At 38.0% G+C, this 19,696-nt stretch overlaps 1 protein-coding gene and 1 pseudogene across 1 annotated transcript in view; one reads left to right on the top strand and one right to left on the bottom strand.

Moving 5' to 3' along the window:
* Positions 1–1,392: 1,392 nt before the first annotated feature.
* Positions 1,393–19,696, top strand: part of STYX (serine/threonine/tyrosine interacting protein) — a 46,271-nt gene continuing 27,967 nt past the window's right edge. The window contains exons 1-3 of the mRNA XM_043919920.1: positions 1,393–1,728; positions 15,657–15,689; positions 19,503–19,556. Coding sequence (XP_043775855.1) covers positions 1,672–1,728; positions 15,657–15,689; positions 19,503–19,556 — 144 coding nt within the window. The 5' untranslated portion in view covers positions 1,393–1,671. The remainder of the gene's footprint in view (positions 1,729–15,656; positions 15,690–19,502; positions 19,557–19,696) is intronic.
* LOC122706082 lies at positions 13,661–13,833 on the bottom strand (annotated as a pseudogene).

Here is a 19,696-nt window from a genome sequence, read left to right on the forward strand (position 1 = left end):
GTGTCTGATGTAGGGGGTGTTGATGTCAGAAGTGTTCAAAACAAAAGTTCTGTTACCTATACACAATTCTTTCTCATATTATGTGGCAATTAAAGCTTTAACAAATTACAACAGGAAATCACCATTGGGCATCAATTAAGATTGTGTTATTAAAGGTACAGTTAAAGAAACTGTCTTCAGTTTAGTAAACCTGAAGAAATGAATATGACTCAGGTAATTATAAAATCATTCTTCAAATAAAAAACTTGCTAGCAGAGTAATGTGTGCCTTTTTATAACTAAAGGAGAACCATTTATAAATAGTGGTAAAGAAAATGGAGCCCTCAACTAGCCATTTAATACTCAAAATTATTAAACAGTTCTATTTCTCTATATATTTAGAGTGTTTCATAAATATGACTAAAAAGTAATAGGATGTCAGGTTTAGGTCAAATTTCAATGTGATCTTTTTTATTCTTTCCATTGTAATTTGCAGTTCAGTTATTGAATGACTTTCACTTTTTTACTTTGGTGGTGGTGGGGGGGTGTTTTTTAAAGAGTAAGTTTGGTGTACAAATATTGAACGTTTAAGTGTGGGTTCTTAACACTAATCTTAATTTTCTTCATCTGTTTAAAAACAAAAAAGATACCATTATCTCTCTAGGCCCAGAGAAAGTGTTATATACCTGAACTTTATTAACAGTATAGTATTAACTGATTTAAACTCCTTTTAAAAAGATATTCAAAGCCATATAGTTTATAGTTTAATAATACGTTGAAGTGTAATAAGCTTAAAATTAAAGGAAGAGACCGTCAGTATTATGTACAAATTAGTGAGCTATGAATTGTTCTTATTTAAGATTTTTTCTTGATATTTTCCAGTTGTCATATTCCCAGGTATTGTTAAAAGTACGCCGTTTCGATTTGCTTAAAAGTGATAGTATTTTATTCTCTGTGTAGCATTACATAATTTTCAGATGAACTCTTCATTACTCTTGGTACCTCACCACAGATTGCGCAGGATTCTCAAGAGGGGAGAAAACTATAGTTTCCTTTCGTATGCCAGTTTATGGTGACTAGGATGTCTTCCCGGTTCTTACACCCAAGTAGGGATTTGCGTTGGATCCGGAAAGGGCAGAGTTGTTTCAGATTATCCCACTGCCTTTTCCAGGACAGTCCTCCGTTCTCCCTCCTGCGGCAGCCCCACCTCCTCCACACCCAGCGAGCTCCCGCCCGGACGCCTCCAGGGCCCCGCCCCCCCGCGTCTGCGCGCTCGCGAAGGGGCGGGGCGGCGGCGCGCTGACACCTGGCGGCCGCAGTGGGGGCGGGCCGAAGGCAAGCGTAGGCTGGGATTGGCTGGGGCGGCGAGGGGACGGCGGGAGGGGGAAGGAGGGGAGACGGTTGTAGGGCTCGTGTTGGTGCTAGAGCCTGGGCGGCCTGAGGGGCGCGGAAGCACGGCGGGGAGGAAGACGGCAGCAGCATGGCGGCCGGGTACGAGCCGCCCAACCCTCTTCCCGGCTGTCGCCGCCGGAGTCGTCGGGACCCTATAGTCTGCGTGTGTTAGTTGTAAGCCCGCTGCCTCCCGGTCAGTCCTCCGGTCTACCTTTTTCACCGCCACTGCCTGCCCGAGGGTCGGCCGGCGGGTACCTCCCACTCCTATCCGGCCCCACCCACAAACCCGCGGGCCAGGACCATGGAGGACGTGAAGCTGGAGTTCCCCTCGCTCCCACAGTGCAAAGAAGACGCCGAGGTGAGTCTGTCAGTGACTAACACGCACAGGCCTCTGTGGCTCTTCGCCGAGGGGCGGACCCCAGGCCCCAACCGTCGGAGCCTTCACCTACTGGTAGCCCTGTTGCCTCCTGAGGGCGTCTCGGGACCCCGGGGCGGAGTCTCGCGCTTGGGGGCCGTCTGCCCCTACCACGGCTCCCTGAGTTCCTCTTCCCTTCCGGAGACGCCGGGGCCGGGTCTGGTCTACTTACTTCAGTCCTTTTTCCCCCAGATTCGGCGTCGAGGACTTACTTGAAGTAAGGTTACCCTTTTATTGCCAAAGCAATTCAAGGGTATGTTTTTAATCTCATTTTGAGGGATAATCTTTGGTGTCATCGATGGACTTGTGGGACACATGAGCCCACGTGTGGAATTGATGTGGGGCCTGAACTTGGAAGTGTGCCTTCAACAAGTTTCCCGAAGTAGTTGGTTTGATTTGACTTTTGGTGTTTTTGAGGCAAGCCGTGATCATCAGAGTAAAATGTCACGAAACTAACTCATTTGAATCTGAAAACTTCAATCAAAAAACTTGCCCTTTGGAGAGAAATTAATATGGGGAATAAAATTCTTTATAACTTGGTCTCCTGATTTCTAACTCGGGGTTCTTTTTATCCCACCTTACATCTTCTCTCCCTAAAGTGTGTATTGAGTTTTCCCGCATCTATTCCTAGTTTAAAATACTTTATGGTATTGGAGACTACTAAATTAGAATTCTACTAAATTAGAATTTTTCTGAAGATTGAATGCACTCTAGTAGTCTCAAGAAAGAAATGTTTAATTTCTACTTTTAAGAGATCATTCAGTTTATGGCAGGTATTCATTCTATTGATGTCTTTTGTGGTTCACTTTTTTTTATTTGGGGGGGATTATTTGCTTGTGATGATAATCCTTGAGAATTTCATGTTTTAAGAGTAGACTCAAATAGGAAAAAAAAAAGGTAGAATATAGGTTAGGTTAAAAATGATTTCATACTTTTTTCTTTTATATGGAATAATGTGAATGAAGATTATGCTTTTATATCCTTGAAATGATTCAGTAATTTCAACACTAGGCAACCTTAGAAATAATGTAGAGCTTTCCCACTTTTAAGATGAAGAAATTGTAGCTTACTAAGAATAAATGGTATTCCTAGTGCACCTTGGTCTCTTCGTTCTTAATTCATTGTTTTTTTGAATACACCTCAATTCTTCCCTGTTCTAGTCTTAATAGTTCTAGTTTACAGACTTTGCATCTAATCTCTTATTGTATAAATAATATATCTTATCCTTGCAAAGATTGTAAAAATCTTAGTGAGGAATACAGCTTACTTCTTTCCTGCTTGCTGCTTTCCTGTGTTGGAGAGAAGTAATACTTAACCCTAGTACATAATGATGTTCATATCATCTACTGAAAGCCAGTTCATTCTTTATTCTGTAGCATTGGTTGTTTGTTATCTCTCAGTTACAAGTGACAGAAACCAGAGGAGCTTAAGCAAGAAAGAAAAGAAGTAACTAAATCCAGAAAATTTGGAGTGCAAACTGGTCTCAGAGACTTGACTAGACAGTATTAAAATGTAGCAGTACTGCCCCTGCCATTCATTAATGCTTGTCTCTATTTTCTGTCAAGATCTGTTCTTTTTCTTGGGCTTCTCCACAGGTATGAAGTTTAGCCATCAGTTGCTTGAAAATCAGACCCTTAGAGCATTCACATTAAGGGGGAAAAGTGCCTTTCTGTAAGCTTTAGTGTTTAAAATCTAGTGGATTGGCTTATCCTTGGGATCAGTCAAGAGAGCCAGAAAGGGGTGAATACAGTGAAGGATCCAGTCTAGGTCACATACTTCCTGGGCTAAGGGGACTGAAGTTTATCATTGGTTGCCCTCCCACCAAGCTGATAGGAGCATTTCACAGAAGATGGAAGATGCTTTCTGGCCAGACAGAACCATAAATAATCATAAATAGGGTATCTAGTTAATTACACATGATAAAGTGACTAATATAACAGAATGTTAATTTTTTAATTTCCAGTGAAATATGTAAAGTGGCAAATGGTCTTATACGATTATGGTGACCAGCCAGCATAGTTTTTTCCACATAGGAAGCACTCCCAATCACATTCCAGTCTTGGCTTAAGTAAAAAATTCAAGTACAGTGATTTCAGTGAAGACTGTTAATGATTGATGAAATCAAGATATGATAACTTTATGATCCTGTCACCTCTATAAAAATATTACTTCCAAGTTTTTCTTGAAATACTGGATAGAGCACTCTTCCTAGGATGGTTGCTAGCAAAAATTTAGATCAGCTTGCAAAAAGATTGTCATTTCTTTAAAATTCCTGTAATTTCCCTTTGTTTTGAGGATAAAGTTCAGACCCTTAATATCATCAGCAAGGTCCTGTGTGAACTGGCATCACTTACCTCTCTCAATTGTGTTATGAGCAACTTTTCCCCTTGCTCCATTTGGGCCCAATCCATAGTCACCTTCTCTCTGTTTCTGGAATGCTTCTGTTTTTCTCCCTACCTCAGGAGCTTTAAGCTACAATTTTCCCCTGCCATGACTGCCTGATTAACTACTTACTCTTGGGCTAGATCCCACTTGAGGCATCATTTCTTCAGAGAAGCTTTTCCTGATTTTGCCAGTTCCTTGTGTCCACTCTCCCATCTCCAGATTAGTTCAATCCTCAGGTTTCTAAGCTTCTGTAGCACTTGTTGGACTTCCCCAGTGGCTTAGCTGTAAAGAATCTGCCTGCAATGCAGGATACTCAGGTTTAATTACTGGGTTGGGAGGATTTCCTGGAGAAAGAAATGGCAACCCACTGCAATATTCTTGCCTGTGAAATCCCGTGGACAGAGGAGCCTGGTGGGCTAGAGGAGTCCATGGGATCACAAAAGAGTCGGGAATCACTGAGCAACTAAACAACAAGAGTAGGATCACTCAAGGAACTTTTAAAAAATAACCAAGCCTGGGCTTTTCTGAGTTAGTTGGTTTAAGATGGAACTAGATAATTCCAGTGGCAGTTAGGTTTAGAAATAACTGATTTGGAAGCATCTTACTTAAATACATCTCTATTTTCCATATCCTCCCAACCCTCTCATTTTTAAAGTAAAAATCTGTTTTTTTTCCATTTATTTTTATTAGTTGGAGGCTAATTACTTTACAATATTGTAGGGGTTTTTGCCATACATTGATATGAATCAGCCATGGATTTACATGTTTTCCCCATCCCAATCCCCCCTCTCACCTCCCTCTCCACCCGATCCCTCTGGGTCTTCCCAGTGCACCAGCCCCGAGCACTTGTCTCATGCATCCAACCTGGGCTGGTGATCTGTTTCACCCTTGATAATATACATGTTTCGATGCTGTTCTCTCGAAACATCCCATCCTTGCCTTCTGCCACAGAGTCCAAAAGTCTGTTCTGTACATCTATGTCCCTTTTTCTGTTTTGCATATAGGGTTATCGTTACCATCTTTCTAAATTCCATATATATGCGTTAGTATACTGTATTGGTCTTTATCTTTCTGGCTTACTTCATTCTGTATAATGGGCTCCAGTTTCATCCATCTCATCAGAACTGATTCAAATGAATTCTTTTTAACGGCCGAGTAATATTCCATTGTGTATATGTACCACAGCTTCCTTATCCATTCGTCTGCTGATGGACATCTAGGTTGCTTCCATGTCCTGGCTATTATAAACAGTGCTGCGATGAACATTGGGGTGCACGTGTCTCTTTCAGATCTGGTTTCCTCGGTGTGTATGCCCAGGAGTGGGATTGCTGGGTCATATGGCAGTTCTATTTCCAGTTTTTTAAGAAATCTCCACACTGTTCTCCATAGCGGCTGTACTAGTTTGCATTCCCACCAACAGTGTAAGAGGGTTCTCTTTTCTCCACACCCTCTCCAGCATTTATTGCTTGTAGACTTTTGGATAGCAGCCATCCTGATTGGTGTGTAATGGTACCTCACTGTGGTTTTGATTTGCATTTCTCTGATAATGAGTGATGTTGAGCATCTTTTCATGTGTTTGTTAGCCATCTGTATGTCTTTGGAGAAATGTCTGTTTAGTTCTTTGGCCCATTTTTTGGTTGGGTCATTTATTTTTCTGGAATTGAGCTGCAGGAGTTGCTTGTATATTTTTAAGATTAATCCTTTGTCTGTTGCTTCGTTTGCTATTATTTTCTCCCAATCTGAGGGCTGTCTTTTCATCTTGCTTATAGTTTATCCTTTGCTGTGCAAATGCTTTTAAGTTTAATTAGGTCCCATTTGTTTATTTTTGCTTTTATTTCCAATATTCTGGGAGGTGGGTCATAGAGGATCCTGCTGTGATTCATGTCGGAGAGTGTTTTGCCTATGTTCTCCTCTAGGACTTTTATAGTTTCTGGTCTTACATTTAGATCTTTAATCCATTTTGAGTTTATTTTTGTGTATGGTGTTAGAAAGTGTTTTAGTTTCATTCTTTTACAAGTGTTTGACCAGTTTTCCCAGCACCACTTGTTAAAGAGGTTGTCTTTTTTCCATTGTATATCCTTGCCTCCTTTGTTGAAGATGAGGTGTCCATAGGTTCGTGGATTTATCTCTGGGCTTTCTATTCTGTTCCATTGATCTATATTTCTGTCTTTGTGCCAGTACCATACTGTCTTGATGACTGTGGCTTTGTAGTAGAGCCTGAAGTCAGGCAGGTTGATTCCTCCAGTTCCATTCTTCTTTCTCAAGATTGCTTTGACTATTCAAGGTTTTTTGTATTTCCATACAAATTGTGAACTTATTTGTTCTAGTTCTGTGAAAAATACCGTTGGTAGCTTGATAGGGATTGCATTGAATCTATAGATTGCTTTGGGTAGTATAGTCATTTTGACAATATTGATTCTTCCAATCCATGAACACGGTATATTTCTCCATCTGTTTGTGTCCTCTTTGATTTCTTTCATCAGTGTTTTATAGTTTTCTGTGTATAGGTCTTTTGTTTCTTTAGATAGATATACTCCTAAGTATTTTATTCTTTTTGTTGCAATGGTGAATGGTATTGTTTCCTTAATTTCTCTTTCTGTTTTTTCATTGTTAGTGTATAGGAATGCAAGGGATTTCTGTGTGTTAATTTTAAATCCTGCAACTTTATGGGCTAGGCCAGGAATCTAAAGGAAAGAGCTTACTCCGAAGAGGACCTTTTTTGGGGGGAGGGGGAGGTGAGAGAAACTATACTACTACTTTTTCTGTTTTGTGAAGTGTCCCAGCTCGGGTATAGTATTCTGATTTTTTTTTTTTTTAACTGCCCCAACCTGTTGTTTAAACAGTCCTCTTGGTATTTCCAAACGTTATTTTCAACCAGCCTAAGGCTATGTCCTTTGGTACATTTATGTGTTTCTTGGTCTTTGAACATTTTTATAGCATTTTTTCTGTCCCCTAATTGTGATTTTATTGGTCATGTAATTGCATATGCTTGAGAAGAAGAGAGCCTGAAAGATGTTTTAATATGTGGTATCTTCTAGCTCATATTGATTGACGGATTTTCACTTGTGAATTCCCATCAGAAGCATGGTGTGTTTCACAATTAAGGATATTTTGGCTTAACTGGCTTCCTTTGGTTTGAGAAACATAGTTGGACTGCTTGGCTATCAGCAGAGTTTGGGAAATTGATTCTACTAATTAATTACAGGAGTAACTCAAAATATGTCATATCGGTTATAATGAGAGTCTGCCTTATTAATACTTCCATCTCTAAAGAGATGGATTTTTGAAACAATGTGGGCAGGCTGAGATTAAGATTGAGTGTAATATATGCAAGACTTGGTTATTAGATACATGTTCAGACAGATACATGTCTGGTGGAGCAACACTGTGAGCGTAAATGACTTTAAAGGCAGAATTGGTAGACAAGGCAAGTTTAAGATTTGTTCTGTAGGTAGTAATCAGGCTAGATACACAAAGAAAGGTAAACTCCTGAGATCAGGATCTGATGCTGGCACCAGGAAATGCTCCAAATGAAGTTTTCTATGAGAAAAAATGTTCTAGGTTTCAAAGGAGCAATGCCTGTTGCAGCAAGTCATGTAACAGGTGAATAGGAGTAATTTTTGTCTGTCCGGTGAATAGGAGTAATTTTTCATTCTTGTCTATACAGCTTGCTTCTTACTCCTTTAATATCTCTTCTGTAAATACAGCATACATGTTCTACCAAATACAACCTTTTTTTTTTCCTTCCACTTATTTTTATTAGTTGGAGGCTAATTACTACCAAATACAACCTTATGAGAAGCTCAAAATTTATTTGAAGCCTCTTGTTTCACTTAAAAATTCGTGTAAATTTTGACTTCTACTCCATATGTTCATGTTTGTTTTAACATGAATGTTCTAAATTAGTGGTCAATGAAAATATTTTTTTCCTCGGGGGGTTGGGGGGGTGGAATTTATGATAAAATTGATGCACCAGAAAAAGCACATGTTTATCCTGTGGCTTTAAGTGCCATCAGGTATATTGTCTCATATCCCCTGGAATATATGTACACCACTTCTCTATATATGTTCCTCTGTTTTTCTTCTTTTGTCACACATAATGTAGAGATTTCAGTTTTGGTAAATTCAAAGGTATACATTTCTTTAATCACATTCTTTCTTACAACTCTGACAAGTTTTTTCAAGAATATAAGGCTGCTAGAGAATCTTTAAAAAAAAAAAAGGTAAGATCCATAGAGTCTGGTGCCATGAATCTCCTCAGTGCATATTCTGTGCAGGTACTGTGCTCAATGGTTAAGGGTTCTATGACTAAGATGACAAAAGTATTTGACTTGTTTGAAAAGTTTTCAATATAAAAAGTTTATAATGATAAGTTATAAAAGCAGATAAACTTTCAGTTTGTACAGTTTGATTACATTTATCCCTCTATACTTTTTTCTATTCTGTTAATCTCTATAAGCTAATCATAATCTTATGTAGTCTATATTTGTTAAAATATAACTATATATTTGCTTATAGTTCCTTCTTACTTTGAGAGACTGTATAGTGTAGTGATGAATAGAATGGACTCTATATAGAGTCAGACTACTTGAACTTGAAGTCAGGTTATATAGGCTCTCAGTGTCTAAACTAGAAATGTAAAATAGAGACAGCAGTACTTTTTCTTCAAAAAAACATATTTTAGATGTTCTTTTAATAAGAGTCTGCTGGTAGTAAACTCTCTTTTTGTTTGTTTGTATGGAATTGTCTTATTTCATTCTTGTTCTTGAAAGATGATTTTCTCAATATGTATCCTAGACTAACAATTACTTATTTCACCACTTTGAATGTATTACTCTTCTGTCTTCTGGCGTTCCATTCTTATAGTTGAGAAATCAGAGTCAGTTGAATTGTCTTTTCTTTATATGTAACCTGTCTTCTTTGTCCGGATTCCCTCTTTTTTTTTTGATAGAGATAAAATTTACATAGAGTATAATGCAGATATTATGTACAGTCAGTGAGTTTTGTTAAATATATACACCAGTGTTTAGTGCTTCTGTCAAGATATAGACCATTTCTCCCAACATAGGAAGTTATCTCATGTTTCCAAGCAACCCCTACCACACCCCATGTTGGGCAATGAATATTATGATTTCTATAACCATAGTGTAGTTTTGTCAATTCTTGAACTTCATATAAATGGAATCATGCAAAAGAGACTGTTTTGTTTATGACTTTTTTCACTGATCATACTATCTGTGAAGTTCATCTCTGTTGTGTTTATGAGTTGTTGATTCTTTTTTATTGCTGAGTACTATTTCATTGTATGAGTATACTGTGTATAGACGTTTGGGTTATTTGGGGTTATGATGAATAAAGCTGCTTTGAATATTTTTGTACAAGTCTTTTTGGTGGACATATGTTTTCATTTCTCTTTAGCAAATCTTTGTTAAGAATTGCTCAATTAATAGAGTAGGTATATTAGTGGTATTTCATTTTGTACTCCTGTCAGCAGTGTTTGAGAGTCCCACTGGCTCCACATCAACACTAACATATATAGTACTGTCACTTTTTAACATTAGTCTTAGTGGGTATGTAGTGGTTTTAATTTCAATTTCCTTAATGACTGACTAATGATGTTGAGCATGTTTTCATGTGATATTGGCCTTTTAGTTGTCTTCCATGAGATGTCTGTTCACTTATTTTCCCATTTTAAATTTAGGTTTTCACTTTATTGTTGGTATTTTGTATTTTGGATACAAGTCTTTTGTTGGATATATGTACTACAAATATTTTCTTTCAATTTGTGGCTTGATCTTTTGTTTTCTTAGCAGTATATTTCAGTTGATCAGAATTTTTTTAATTTTCATGAAATCAAATTTACTAAATTGTTTTTCCTTTGTGCTTAGTACCTTTTGTGCCCTCTTTAAGACGTTGTTCCTTTTCCCAAGGTTGCAGATATTCTTCAATGTTTTCTTCTAGAAATTATATCATTTTTGCATTTATGTTTACACACAAGCACACATAGTGTTTTTTCATTCATTCAACAATTATTGAGTGCCCACTGGCTTCTCCAGGTGGCATTAGTGGTAAAGAACCCGCCTGCCAATGCAGGAGATGGAAGGTAGGTTTGATCCCTGGGTTGGGAAGATCCCTGAAAGAGGAAATGACAGCCCACTACAGTGTTCTTGCCTGGGAAATTCTGTGGACAGAGTATCCTGGCAGGCTGCAGTCCATCGGGGCTGTTGAGAGCTGAACACAGCTGAGCTCCTAAGCACACATCAGTCAAACATTCTTTGGGTCAAGTCTCACAGACCCACACAGAGCTGCACCTCTGTGTGTCAAGCACTGTCGTCAAGTATTGGCAGTAGATCACAGTGATGAAGACACATGAGACATTTGTGTGTGTCTGTGTGTGTGCACACATGTGCATGTGTGGTCAGGATTAAAATTTATTTTATTTTCCAGACATTTATCCAGTTATTTCCAGCATCACTTGTTGAAAGACTTTTCTTTCTCCATTGACTTACATTGGTGTCTTTTCAGGAAAATTAATTGGCTGCATATATGTAGGTCTTCTGGCCTCTATTCATATTTTCCATTCTTCTATTTGCTTTTAGTCTGGAAAAAAAAAATCTTCTTTCTGTGTTTGCTATGCTGAGGAGTTTCCTCTTTTCCTGTTTACCTGTGCATTTCTTTCCCTTAGAGGGCTGCCTATTTCTAAGGTACCTTTAACTAGTTTTGGGAAATTCTCATTAATATTGTGTATAATATTTCTCCTTTATTTTCTCACCCCTCCTTCTAGAACTTAGATTCTATGGATGTTAGACCTTTTAATTCTATCTTACCTCCTTTTAATTCTATTTTACCTGTCTGTTAACTGCTCATATTTTCCAGCTCTGGATTTAGGTCATTTCATTAGTTCTGTTTTCTAATTCACAAATTCTCTCTTTAACAGTGTCCTTTCTTCTGTTTAGCCTATCTGATGACTTTTCATTTCAGTTGTACATTTTCAGTTCTACATATTCCTTTTGGGTCTTTAAAAAATTGATTTCTTAATTTTTGGTCATACTTAAGGGTACTCTTATAGTAAATATTTTATCATATCTACAAAGACAGAAATATTTTTTGTTGTAATTAATATCTGAAGTTTTTGTGGATGTGATTCAGTTGTATGGCTTCTAATATTGGCTCATTTCCTCCTCTTTTTTTTTTAATGAATTTTTAAATTGTGAGTTCTTAGAACTTAACTTTTGAATTATTTCTGATTTAGGTTTAGGGTATGTTCCTCCAGAGAGAAAATGCATTTACTTCTCCCAGGACACTATCTACTCAGGACCACTTGACATTAAATTTTCACTTGGTCTCACGAGTGAAGAAGGTCAAGACTTGTTAAGAAGACCCCATCCCACTGTTACCACCACCACCTACTTAGACCCAAAGCTAGGAAAGGCAGGGGAGCTCATTTTTATGGGGATGCAGTAAGCTTCTACTCCCTCCAGTGTGTCTTCACTGAAGGTGTTGCTCTTTGGGGACCCAGTGTTTTGGTTATGATCTGGCTTCCCACTTTGAGCAGGTCCTAGGCTTTCTCTCAAGTGCTGTGCCATTTAAAGTAAGACCATGGTGAGAATGTGGAACAACTAAAACTCCCATCCATTGCTGGTGGGAGCATAAATTGCTTTTGGAAAACTTTGACAGTGTCTGGTAAAGCCAAATATAGGCCTACTCTGATTGTCATTTAATTGCCACTTATATATCCAAGAGAAATAAATGCGTATGTCCATCAAAGGGCATATAAAAGAGTTTTCACAGCACCTTTATTCATAATTGCCAAAACCTGAAAGCTACTTAAATCTCCATGAACAGGAGAATGAGTCAGTTGTGACTGCACAGCAATAAAATGGCATAAACTACTGACATACACAACAGCATAGATGAATCTCATAGACATTAGGTTGAGATAAACCAGACATAAAGTAGTATTGCTGTATGATTCCATTTTTACTTTCCTGGTGGTTCATTAGTAAATAATTCTCCTACCAGTGCAGGAGATGAGGGTTTGATCTCTCGGTTGGGAAGATCGGAAGAAGGGACTGGCAACCCATTCCAGTATTCTGGCTTGGGGAATCCCATGGACAGAGGAGCCGGGTGGGCTCTGGTTCATGGGGTCACAGAAGAGTTCAACATGACTTAGTGACTAAACAACAAGTGATTCCACTTACATGAAGTTCCAGGATAGACATAACTAAAATCTGTAGTGATAAAAGTCAATCTGAAGACAGGAGATCCTGACTGAGAAGAGGAAAGAGGGAACTTTCTGGGATGATGGAAATCTCCATCTGAGTTGTGATTTTGTAGGTAGGTATATTTGTAAAAATTGTTTGGGTTCTACATTCAGATTTGGTCACTTTAGCACTTCATTCTTACATACTTCCATTTTAAGAGCCAACTCACGGGAAAAGACCCTGATGCTGGGAAAGATTGAAGGCAAAAGGAGAAGGGTGTGGCAAAGGATAAGATGGTTAGATAGCATCATCAACTCAATGAACAGGATTTTGAGAAAATTCTGGGAGATACTGATAGTGAAAGTTGCTCAGTCACGTCCAACTCGTTGAGACCTTGTGGACTATACAGTCCATGGAATTCTCCAGAATACTGGCGATTCGCCTGCAATGCGGGAGACCTGGGTTCAATTCCTTGGTTCGAAAGATCCTCTGGAGAAGGGAAAGGCTACCCACTCCAGTATTCTGGCCTAGAGAATTTCATTGACTGTACAGTCCAAGCCGTTGCAAAGAGTTGGACTCCACTGAGCGACTTTCACCTTCACTTTCTGGGAGATAGTGGAGGACAGAGAAGCCTGGCATGCTGCAGTCCATAGTGTCACCAAGAGTTGGATGTGAGTTAGAGACTGAACAACAGTGCTGGCCTCATAAAATGAGTTTGAAAAGTGTTCCCCTTTTTTTTTGTTTGTTTGTTTTTTGGAAAAGGTTGTAAAGGACTGATATTAATTCTTTGAACATTTGGTTGAATTTACCAGTGAAGTTGTCTGGTTCTGGACTTGTTTGTTGGGATGATTTTGATCACTAATTCAGTCTACTTCTTGTTTCTTCAAATGTTAGTACTGAGTTTTAAAAGTTCTTTATATGTACTATATATAGATGCTGTTTATTTATCAAATACCTTCCTTACAAATATTTTCTCCAGCTCCAATTTCAATTTTTAACTGTGACTGCTTCTTATAAAGAGCAAATATTTGTATCATGATGGAAGTCCAGTTTATTGAATTTTTTCTTTTATATATTATGATTTTGGTGTCATATTTAAGAAGTATTCGCCTAACCCAGTCACAGAAATATTCTCATATGTTTTCTTCTAAAAGTTGTTATTTTGGGTTCACACCTAAGTCTACAACATTTTTGTTAAGTGTAAGATATGAATAAAAATTTATTTTTTATTAAGAAAAAATAAAGAACAGAAAGAAACATAAGACTGAAAAGACTAGCAGATCTTCTCAGGATGCTGTGTTTCAGTATTTACTGCCCTTGCTGGGTTTGTGCTTTCTTGTATTTCTGGGGACTTCCCTCACTTCTTAGTTCATCTGTGCATTTAAAGATACTTTTGAATTAACATTTATCATGCCTCAGATAAACTTCATTGGTTATGATACTGCCACTGTGCAAAGCCTAAGATTCTTTGGAAGATATATTTTAATAGTCATTTTGTAGATGGCTTCTCAGGATTTATAGACCAATTCTACATTGCTGAGACCAATTTTCAAGATTTGAAATAAAAAATGTATTTTGTTTCTCTTCTTTATTTAAAAAAAAAAAAAAAGGAATGCTGATTGTCATTGTAGGAGTATCTATTCTCTGTTTCCATTGCAGAAGTATAATGTTTCTACCTTCTGTGTTAAAAATACTTTTCTGACTTGGGGAATCTGGAAGAAGGGTAAAGGCATTCTTTGTACTATTTTTTAACTTTTCTGTAATTCTAAAATTTTCTAAAGAAATTTAAAAGACCTTTTTGCAGTTTTAACTTTAGAAACCTAATTACTATTTTTAATTCTGAGTTTTAAGCAATTAAGCTAGAAACTATTAGAATGTAGTCCATTTACAAATGAAGACTACCTGTAGTGTATTTGATTCCTCATTTCAATTCACTGTAATTGCTTTTTTCTTCTTCTAACTTTTAAAATATTATCTGTCTTTGACATTTTGCTTTGGCATTTTGCATGGAGAAGGAAACGGCAACCTACTCTCGCCTACAAAATTCCATGGATGGACGGAGGAGCATGGTAGGCTACAGTCCATGGGGTCGCAAATAGTTGGACACGACTGAGTGACTTCCCTTTCTAGCTATTTTATTTTGGTCTGCATTCCAAGGATGAACTCTGTACTTAAGTAAAGTGTATCTTTAAAGGGACTTGAACTAGATAGTATCAAGCCCAAATAAGATAGGAGAAAGGCTATTTGATAAGCCTCTAGCAGTTTAGATCAGGCATGGCAGAGAAATACCTACTACATTCTGTTCTTTAATCCATTGCAGATGTTGCTCAATGATCACAGCACTCTTTTCTTCCTAGAAGTGTTCTCCACATCGGGTTTTATTAATAGCTGTCTGAAAGTGAAAGTTGCTCAGTCGTGTCCGACTCTGCGACCCCATGGACTATACAGTCCGTGGAATTCTCCAGGCCAGAATACTGGAGTGGATAGCCTTCCGCTTCTCCAGGGGATCTTCCCTACCCAGGGATCGAACCCAGGTCTCCTGCATTGCAGGCGGATTGTTTACCAGCTGAGCCACAAGGGAAACCCATGAATACTCGAGTGGGTAGCCTATCCCTTCTCCAGTGGATCTTCCTGACCCAGGAATTGAACCAGGGTCTTCTGCTTTGCAGGCAGATTCTTTGCCAACTGAGCTATCTGGGAAGCCAATAAAGTGAAAGCTGCTTAGTCGTGTCCGACTCTGCGACCCCATGGACTATACAGTCCATGGAATTCTCCAGGCCCAAATACTGGAGTGGATAGCCTTTCCCTTCTCCAGGGAATCTTCCCAACCCAGGGATCAAACCCAGGTCTCCCACGTTGCAGGCAGATTCTTTACCAGCTGAGCCACAAGGGAAGCCCAATAGCTATCTACTGTCAGTTGAATAGAGGTGGCATGAATGACAAAGTGTCTGTTTTACATCTCTGATTTAGAGGATCATTTTTGCGAGAAATATCTGGAATACCTATACTTTTAATTACTGAACTATTCCGTCTGTTATAAAGTAACATAATCATAATTTTGGAAGCCTGATTACTTAGAGTCACCTTAATCATTGTTTCTTGTCACTTAAATCTTCACATATTTATGAAGCCAGTTGATCTGCTATGTTTATAAAGTATTCTCTAAGTATAATGTATTTTTAAAAAAATCTGTACACTTGTATATCACATCTTTGACCTTTAATTGGGTGACATTTTTCATAATGTTATTTACTTTTCTTATGTTTTCCTTCCATTTTTAAGGAGTGGACTTACCCTATGAGACGAGAGATGCAGGTATGACAACCTTCTTGTTTATTCCAGCCAACCTGTATTACTGTTACTATCATTATTAAATAATTTAACCTAATTTCACAAAGGATTTGAGTCCCATTGACTCATGATCTATAGGTTCATCACTGAGTATTTGAAATATTAACATATTAAAAGTTAATTGTGGCTTTTAAAAAGATGGGAGATGAAATTTCTTAGAATCATTGACATAGTTATATATGTATGTGCTTAAGGAGTCACTTTGTTTTTCTTCATCTGAAAAATTGGGCACAGTATTTGTATTATTTCTGAGAGCAGTTTGCTTTCTGTGTCTGTGTAGTTTAGATAAACTCTGGAGAGTAGACTGTAAAGCAAACTATAAACCCTTTTGACTTAATTGTTCACATTTGTGTCTGATTTCCAGTCAACTTCAGTTAATTTAGTGAAGTTTTGCAGAAGATTGAGTTGAATGTTCACACTATGTGGAGGAGGAAATGGCAACCCACTCTAGTATTCTTGCCTGGAGAATCCCATGGACAAGGGAGCCTGGCAGGCTGCAGTCCATGGGGTCGCAAAGAGTCAGACATGACTTAGCAATTATACAGATACAGAAACAAACTAGTGGTTACCGAAGGAGAGGCAAGAGTGTGGTGGGACAAATTAGGTGTATGGGATTAAGAGATTAAAAACTCCCATGTATAAAAAGCAACAAGTTTATATTGTATCAGATAAAGAATTATAGCCATTACTATATAATAACTTAATGGAGTATAGTCTGTAAAAATATTAAATCATTGTGCTATACACCTGAAACGAGTACAATACTGTAAATCTACTATACTGCAATTAAAAACTTTAAAATAAATAAAAAATAAGCAGGTGAGTTTTCCACAGGGAATTGATAAAGACTGTTTTCTGGATGGTACAAACCAACAGACATTCAATAAAGGGAATTCATGGGGGAAAAACTACAGTATGGAATGAATGAATTAGTGATAGCTTGACATTGTACAGGAGGCAGTGATCAAGACCATCGCTAAGAAAAAGAAATGGAAAAAGGCAAAATGGTTGTCTCAGGAGGCCTTACAAATAGCTGAGAAAAGAAGAGAAACTAAAGGCAAAGGAGAAAAGGAAAGATATACCCATTTAAATGCAGAGTTCCAAAGAATAGTAAGGAGAGATAAAAAAAAGCCTTCTGCAGTGATCAGTGCAAAGAAATAGAGCAAAACAATAGAATGAGAAAGACTAAAGATCTCTTGAAGAAAATAAGAGATACCAAGGGAACACTTCATGCAAAGATGAGCACAGTAAAGGACAGAAATGGTATGGACCTAACAGAAGCAGAAGATACTAAGAAGAGGTGGCAAGAATACACAGAACTATACAAAAAAGATCTTCATGACCCAGATAACCACGATGGTGTGATCACTCAACCTAGAGCCAGACATCCTGAAGTCCAAAGTCAAGTGAGTCTTAGGAAGTATCACTATAAATGAAGCTAGTGGAATTGATGGAATTCCAGCTGAGCTATTTCAAATCCTAAAAGATGATGCCGTGAAAGTGCTGCAGTCAATATGCCAGCAAATTTGGAAAACTCAGCAATGGCCACAGGACTGGAAACAGTCAGCTTTCATTCCAATCCCAAAGAAGGGCAACGCCAAAGAATGTTCAAACTACCACACAATTGCACTCATCTCACACGCTAGCAAAGTAATGCTCAAAATTCACCAAGCCAGGCTTCAATAGTATGTGAACCATGAGCTTCCAGATGTTCAAGCTGGATTTAGAAAAGGCAGAGGAACCAGAGATCAAATTGTCAACACCCGCTGGATCATTGAAAAAGCATGAGAGTTCCAGAAAGACATTTACTTCTGCTTTATTGACTATGCCAAAGCCTTTGACTGTGTGGATCACAACATACTGTGTAAAATTTTTAAAGAGATAGATAAACCAGACCACCTGACCTGCCTCCTGAGAAATCTGTATGGCAGTCAAGTAGCAACAGTTAGAACTGGACATAAAACAACAGACTGGTTCCAAATCAGGAAAGGAGTACGTCAAGGCAGTATATTGTCACCCTGCTTATTTAACTTATATGCAGAGTGCCTCATGTAAAATGCTGGGCTCAATGAAGCACAAGCTGGAATCAAGATTGGCGGGAGAATTATCAATAACCTCAGATATGCAGATGACACCACCCTTATGGCAGAAAGTGAAGAAGAACTAAAGAGCCTCTTGATGAAAGTGAAAGAGGAGAGTGAAAAATTGGCTTAAAGCCCAACATTCAGAAAATGAAGATCATGGCATCCGGTCCCATGGCACATAGATAGGGAAACAGTGGAAATAGTGACAGACTTTATTTTCTTGGGCTCCAAAATCACTGCAGATGGTGACTGCCACTATGAAATTAAAAGACGCTTGCTCTTTAGAAGAGAAGCTATGACCAACCTAGACAGCATATTAAAAAGCAGAGACATTACTTTGCCAACAGAGGTCTGTCCAGTCAAAGCTATGGCTTTTCCAGTAGTCCTGTATGGACATGAGAGTTGGACTATAAAGAAAGCTGAGCGCTAAAGAATTAATGCTTTTGAACTGTGATGTTGGAGAATGCTGTTGAGAGTCCCTTGGACTGCAAGGAGATCCAACCAGTCCATCCTAAAGGAAAGCAGTCCTGAATATTCATTGGAAGGACTGATGCTGAACCTGAAACTCCAATCCTTTGGTCAGCTAATGCGAAGAAGTGACTCATTGGAAAAGACCCTGGTGTTGGGAACGATTGAAGGTGGGAGGAGAAGGGGACGCGACAGAGGATGAGACGGTTGGATGGCTTCACCAACTTGATGGACATGAGTGTGAGTAAGCTCCGGGAGTCGGTGATATACAGGGAAGCCTGCTTGGCATGCTGCAGTTCATGGGGTCGCAAAGAGTCGGACACGACTGAGCAGCTGAACTGAACCTACATAGCAGCACTTTTTTGTTTCGTATTCACATCTGCCATTCCCAAGGTCAAGCAGCTGTCTCTCCTCAGGAATTGCTTGACCACTAAAAATCCTGTTTCTCTTAATGAAAATTCACTTATTAAAAATATATGATTACCCGTGAGGTATTTTACTTGCTGCTATGAGGAATGGAAATATGAGTAAAATTTAGTTTCTGCATACAAGAAGCTATTAAATCTATACATAAATAATTTTGATATCCCATAGAATTGAAGTACAAAATTGTATTAGTATATAGGGTATGATATATTCCTACTGAAGAGTTTCTATATTGAATTCTCATAGAATAAATTTTAATTCACCATTCAGAAGTTATTTATTTATAATTTATTTATTTGTTTATAAAGTTATTTAGTTATAAATTGCAGGAACTGTCCATAGTCTTTTTTTGAAACTTTGCAGTAATATTTTATATAGATAACAGTTGTAATCTTGTTTTATCTTGTGCTACTTTGATTTGATTGAATAAGATTTTGTGTAATTCCAAAGGGATGATTTTTTTTATACCTGTTTTAATTCTAGACTGTAGCAGAGAATAGAAGTAAAATTTGAGGTGTTTTAGTAATCGAAAAGACAACAATACAAAATACTAATTCTCAGACTGCTTATAAAAAAGCACTATGGAAGTTCAAATACCTGACTTTTCAGAACTAATTTAAATTTTAAATGTGTCATCCTGTTTTATAAAGCACATCTGCATTTCTCTTCACAGTCATTTGCTCAGTGTTGCTAGAAAAGTCTCCCTAAATAACAAACTTTTTAGCAAATTACTATACATGGTACATGTTTTGTATAGATTTAAATTGCTGGTGGTAAATAGCTCAATATTTTTTTCTAGGAAATTCTGCCTGGTTTGTTTTTAGGCCCATATTCTTCTGCCATGAAAAGCAAGGTAAGAACTTTAAATTAGATTCATCAATAGACTTTATTAATCAACTACATGGGGTAAGTTTTTTTAGTAGAAGAAGTTTTGTTTGAGGAAGTGTCCACTGATTTTGCTTATTAGCAGTAATTGTGACTCCGGAGTACCTA

Source organism: Cervus elaphus, chromosome 12 (assembly GCF_910594005.1).
Source record: "Cervus elaphus chromosome 12, mCerEla1.1, whole genome shotgun sequence".
Classification (NCBI taxonomy): domain Eukaryota; kingdom Metazoa; phylum Chordata; class Mammalia; order Artiodactyla; family Cervidae; genus Cervus; species Cervus elaphus.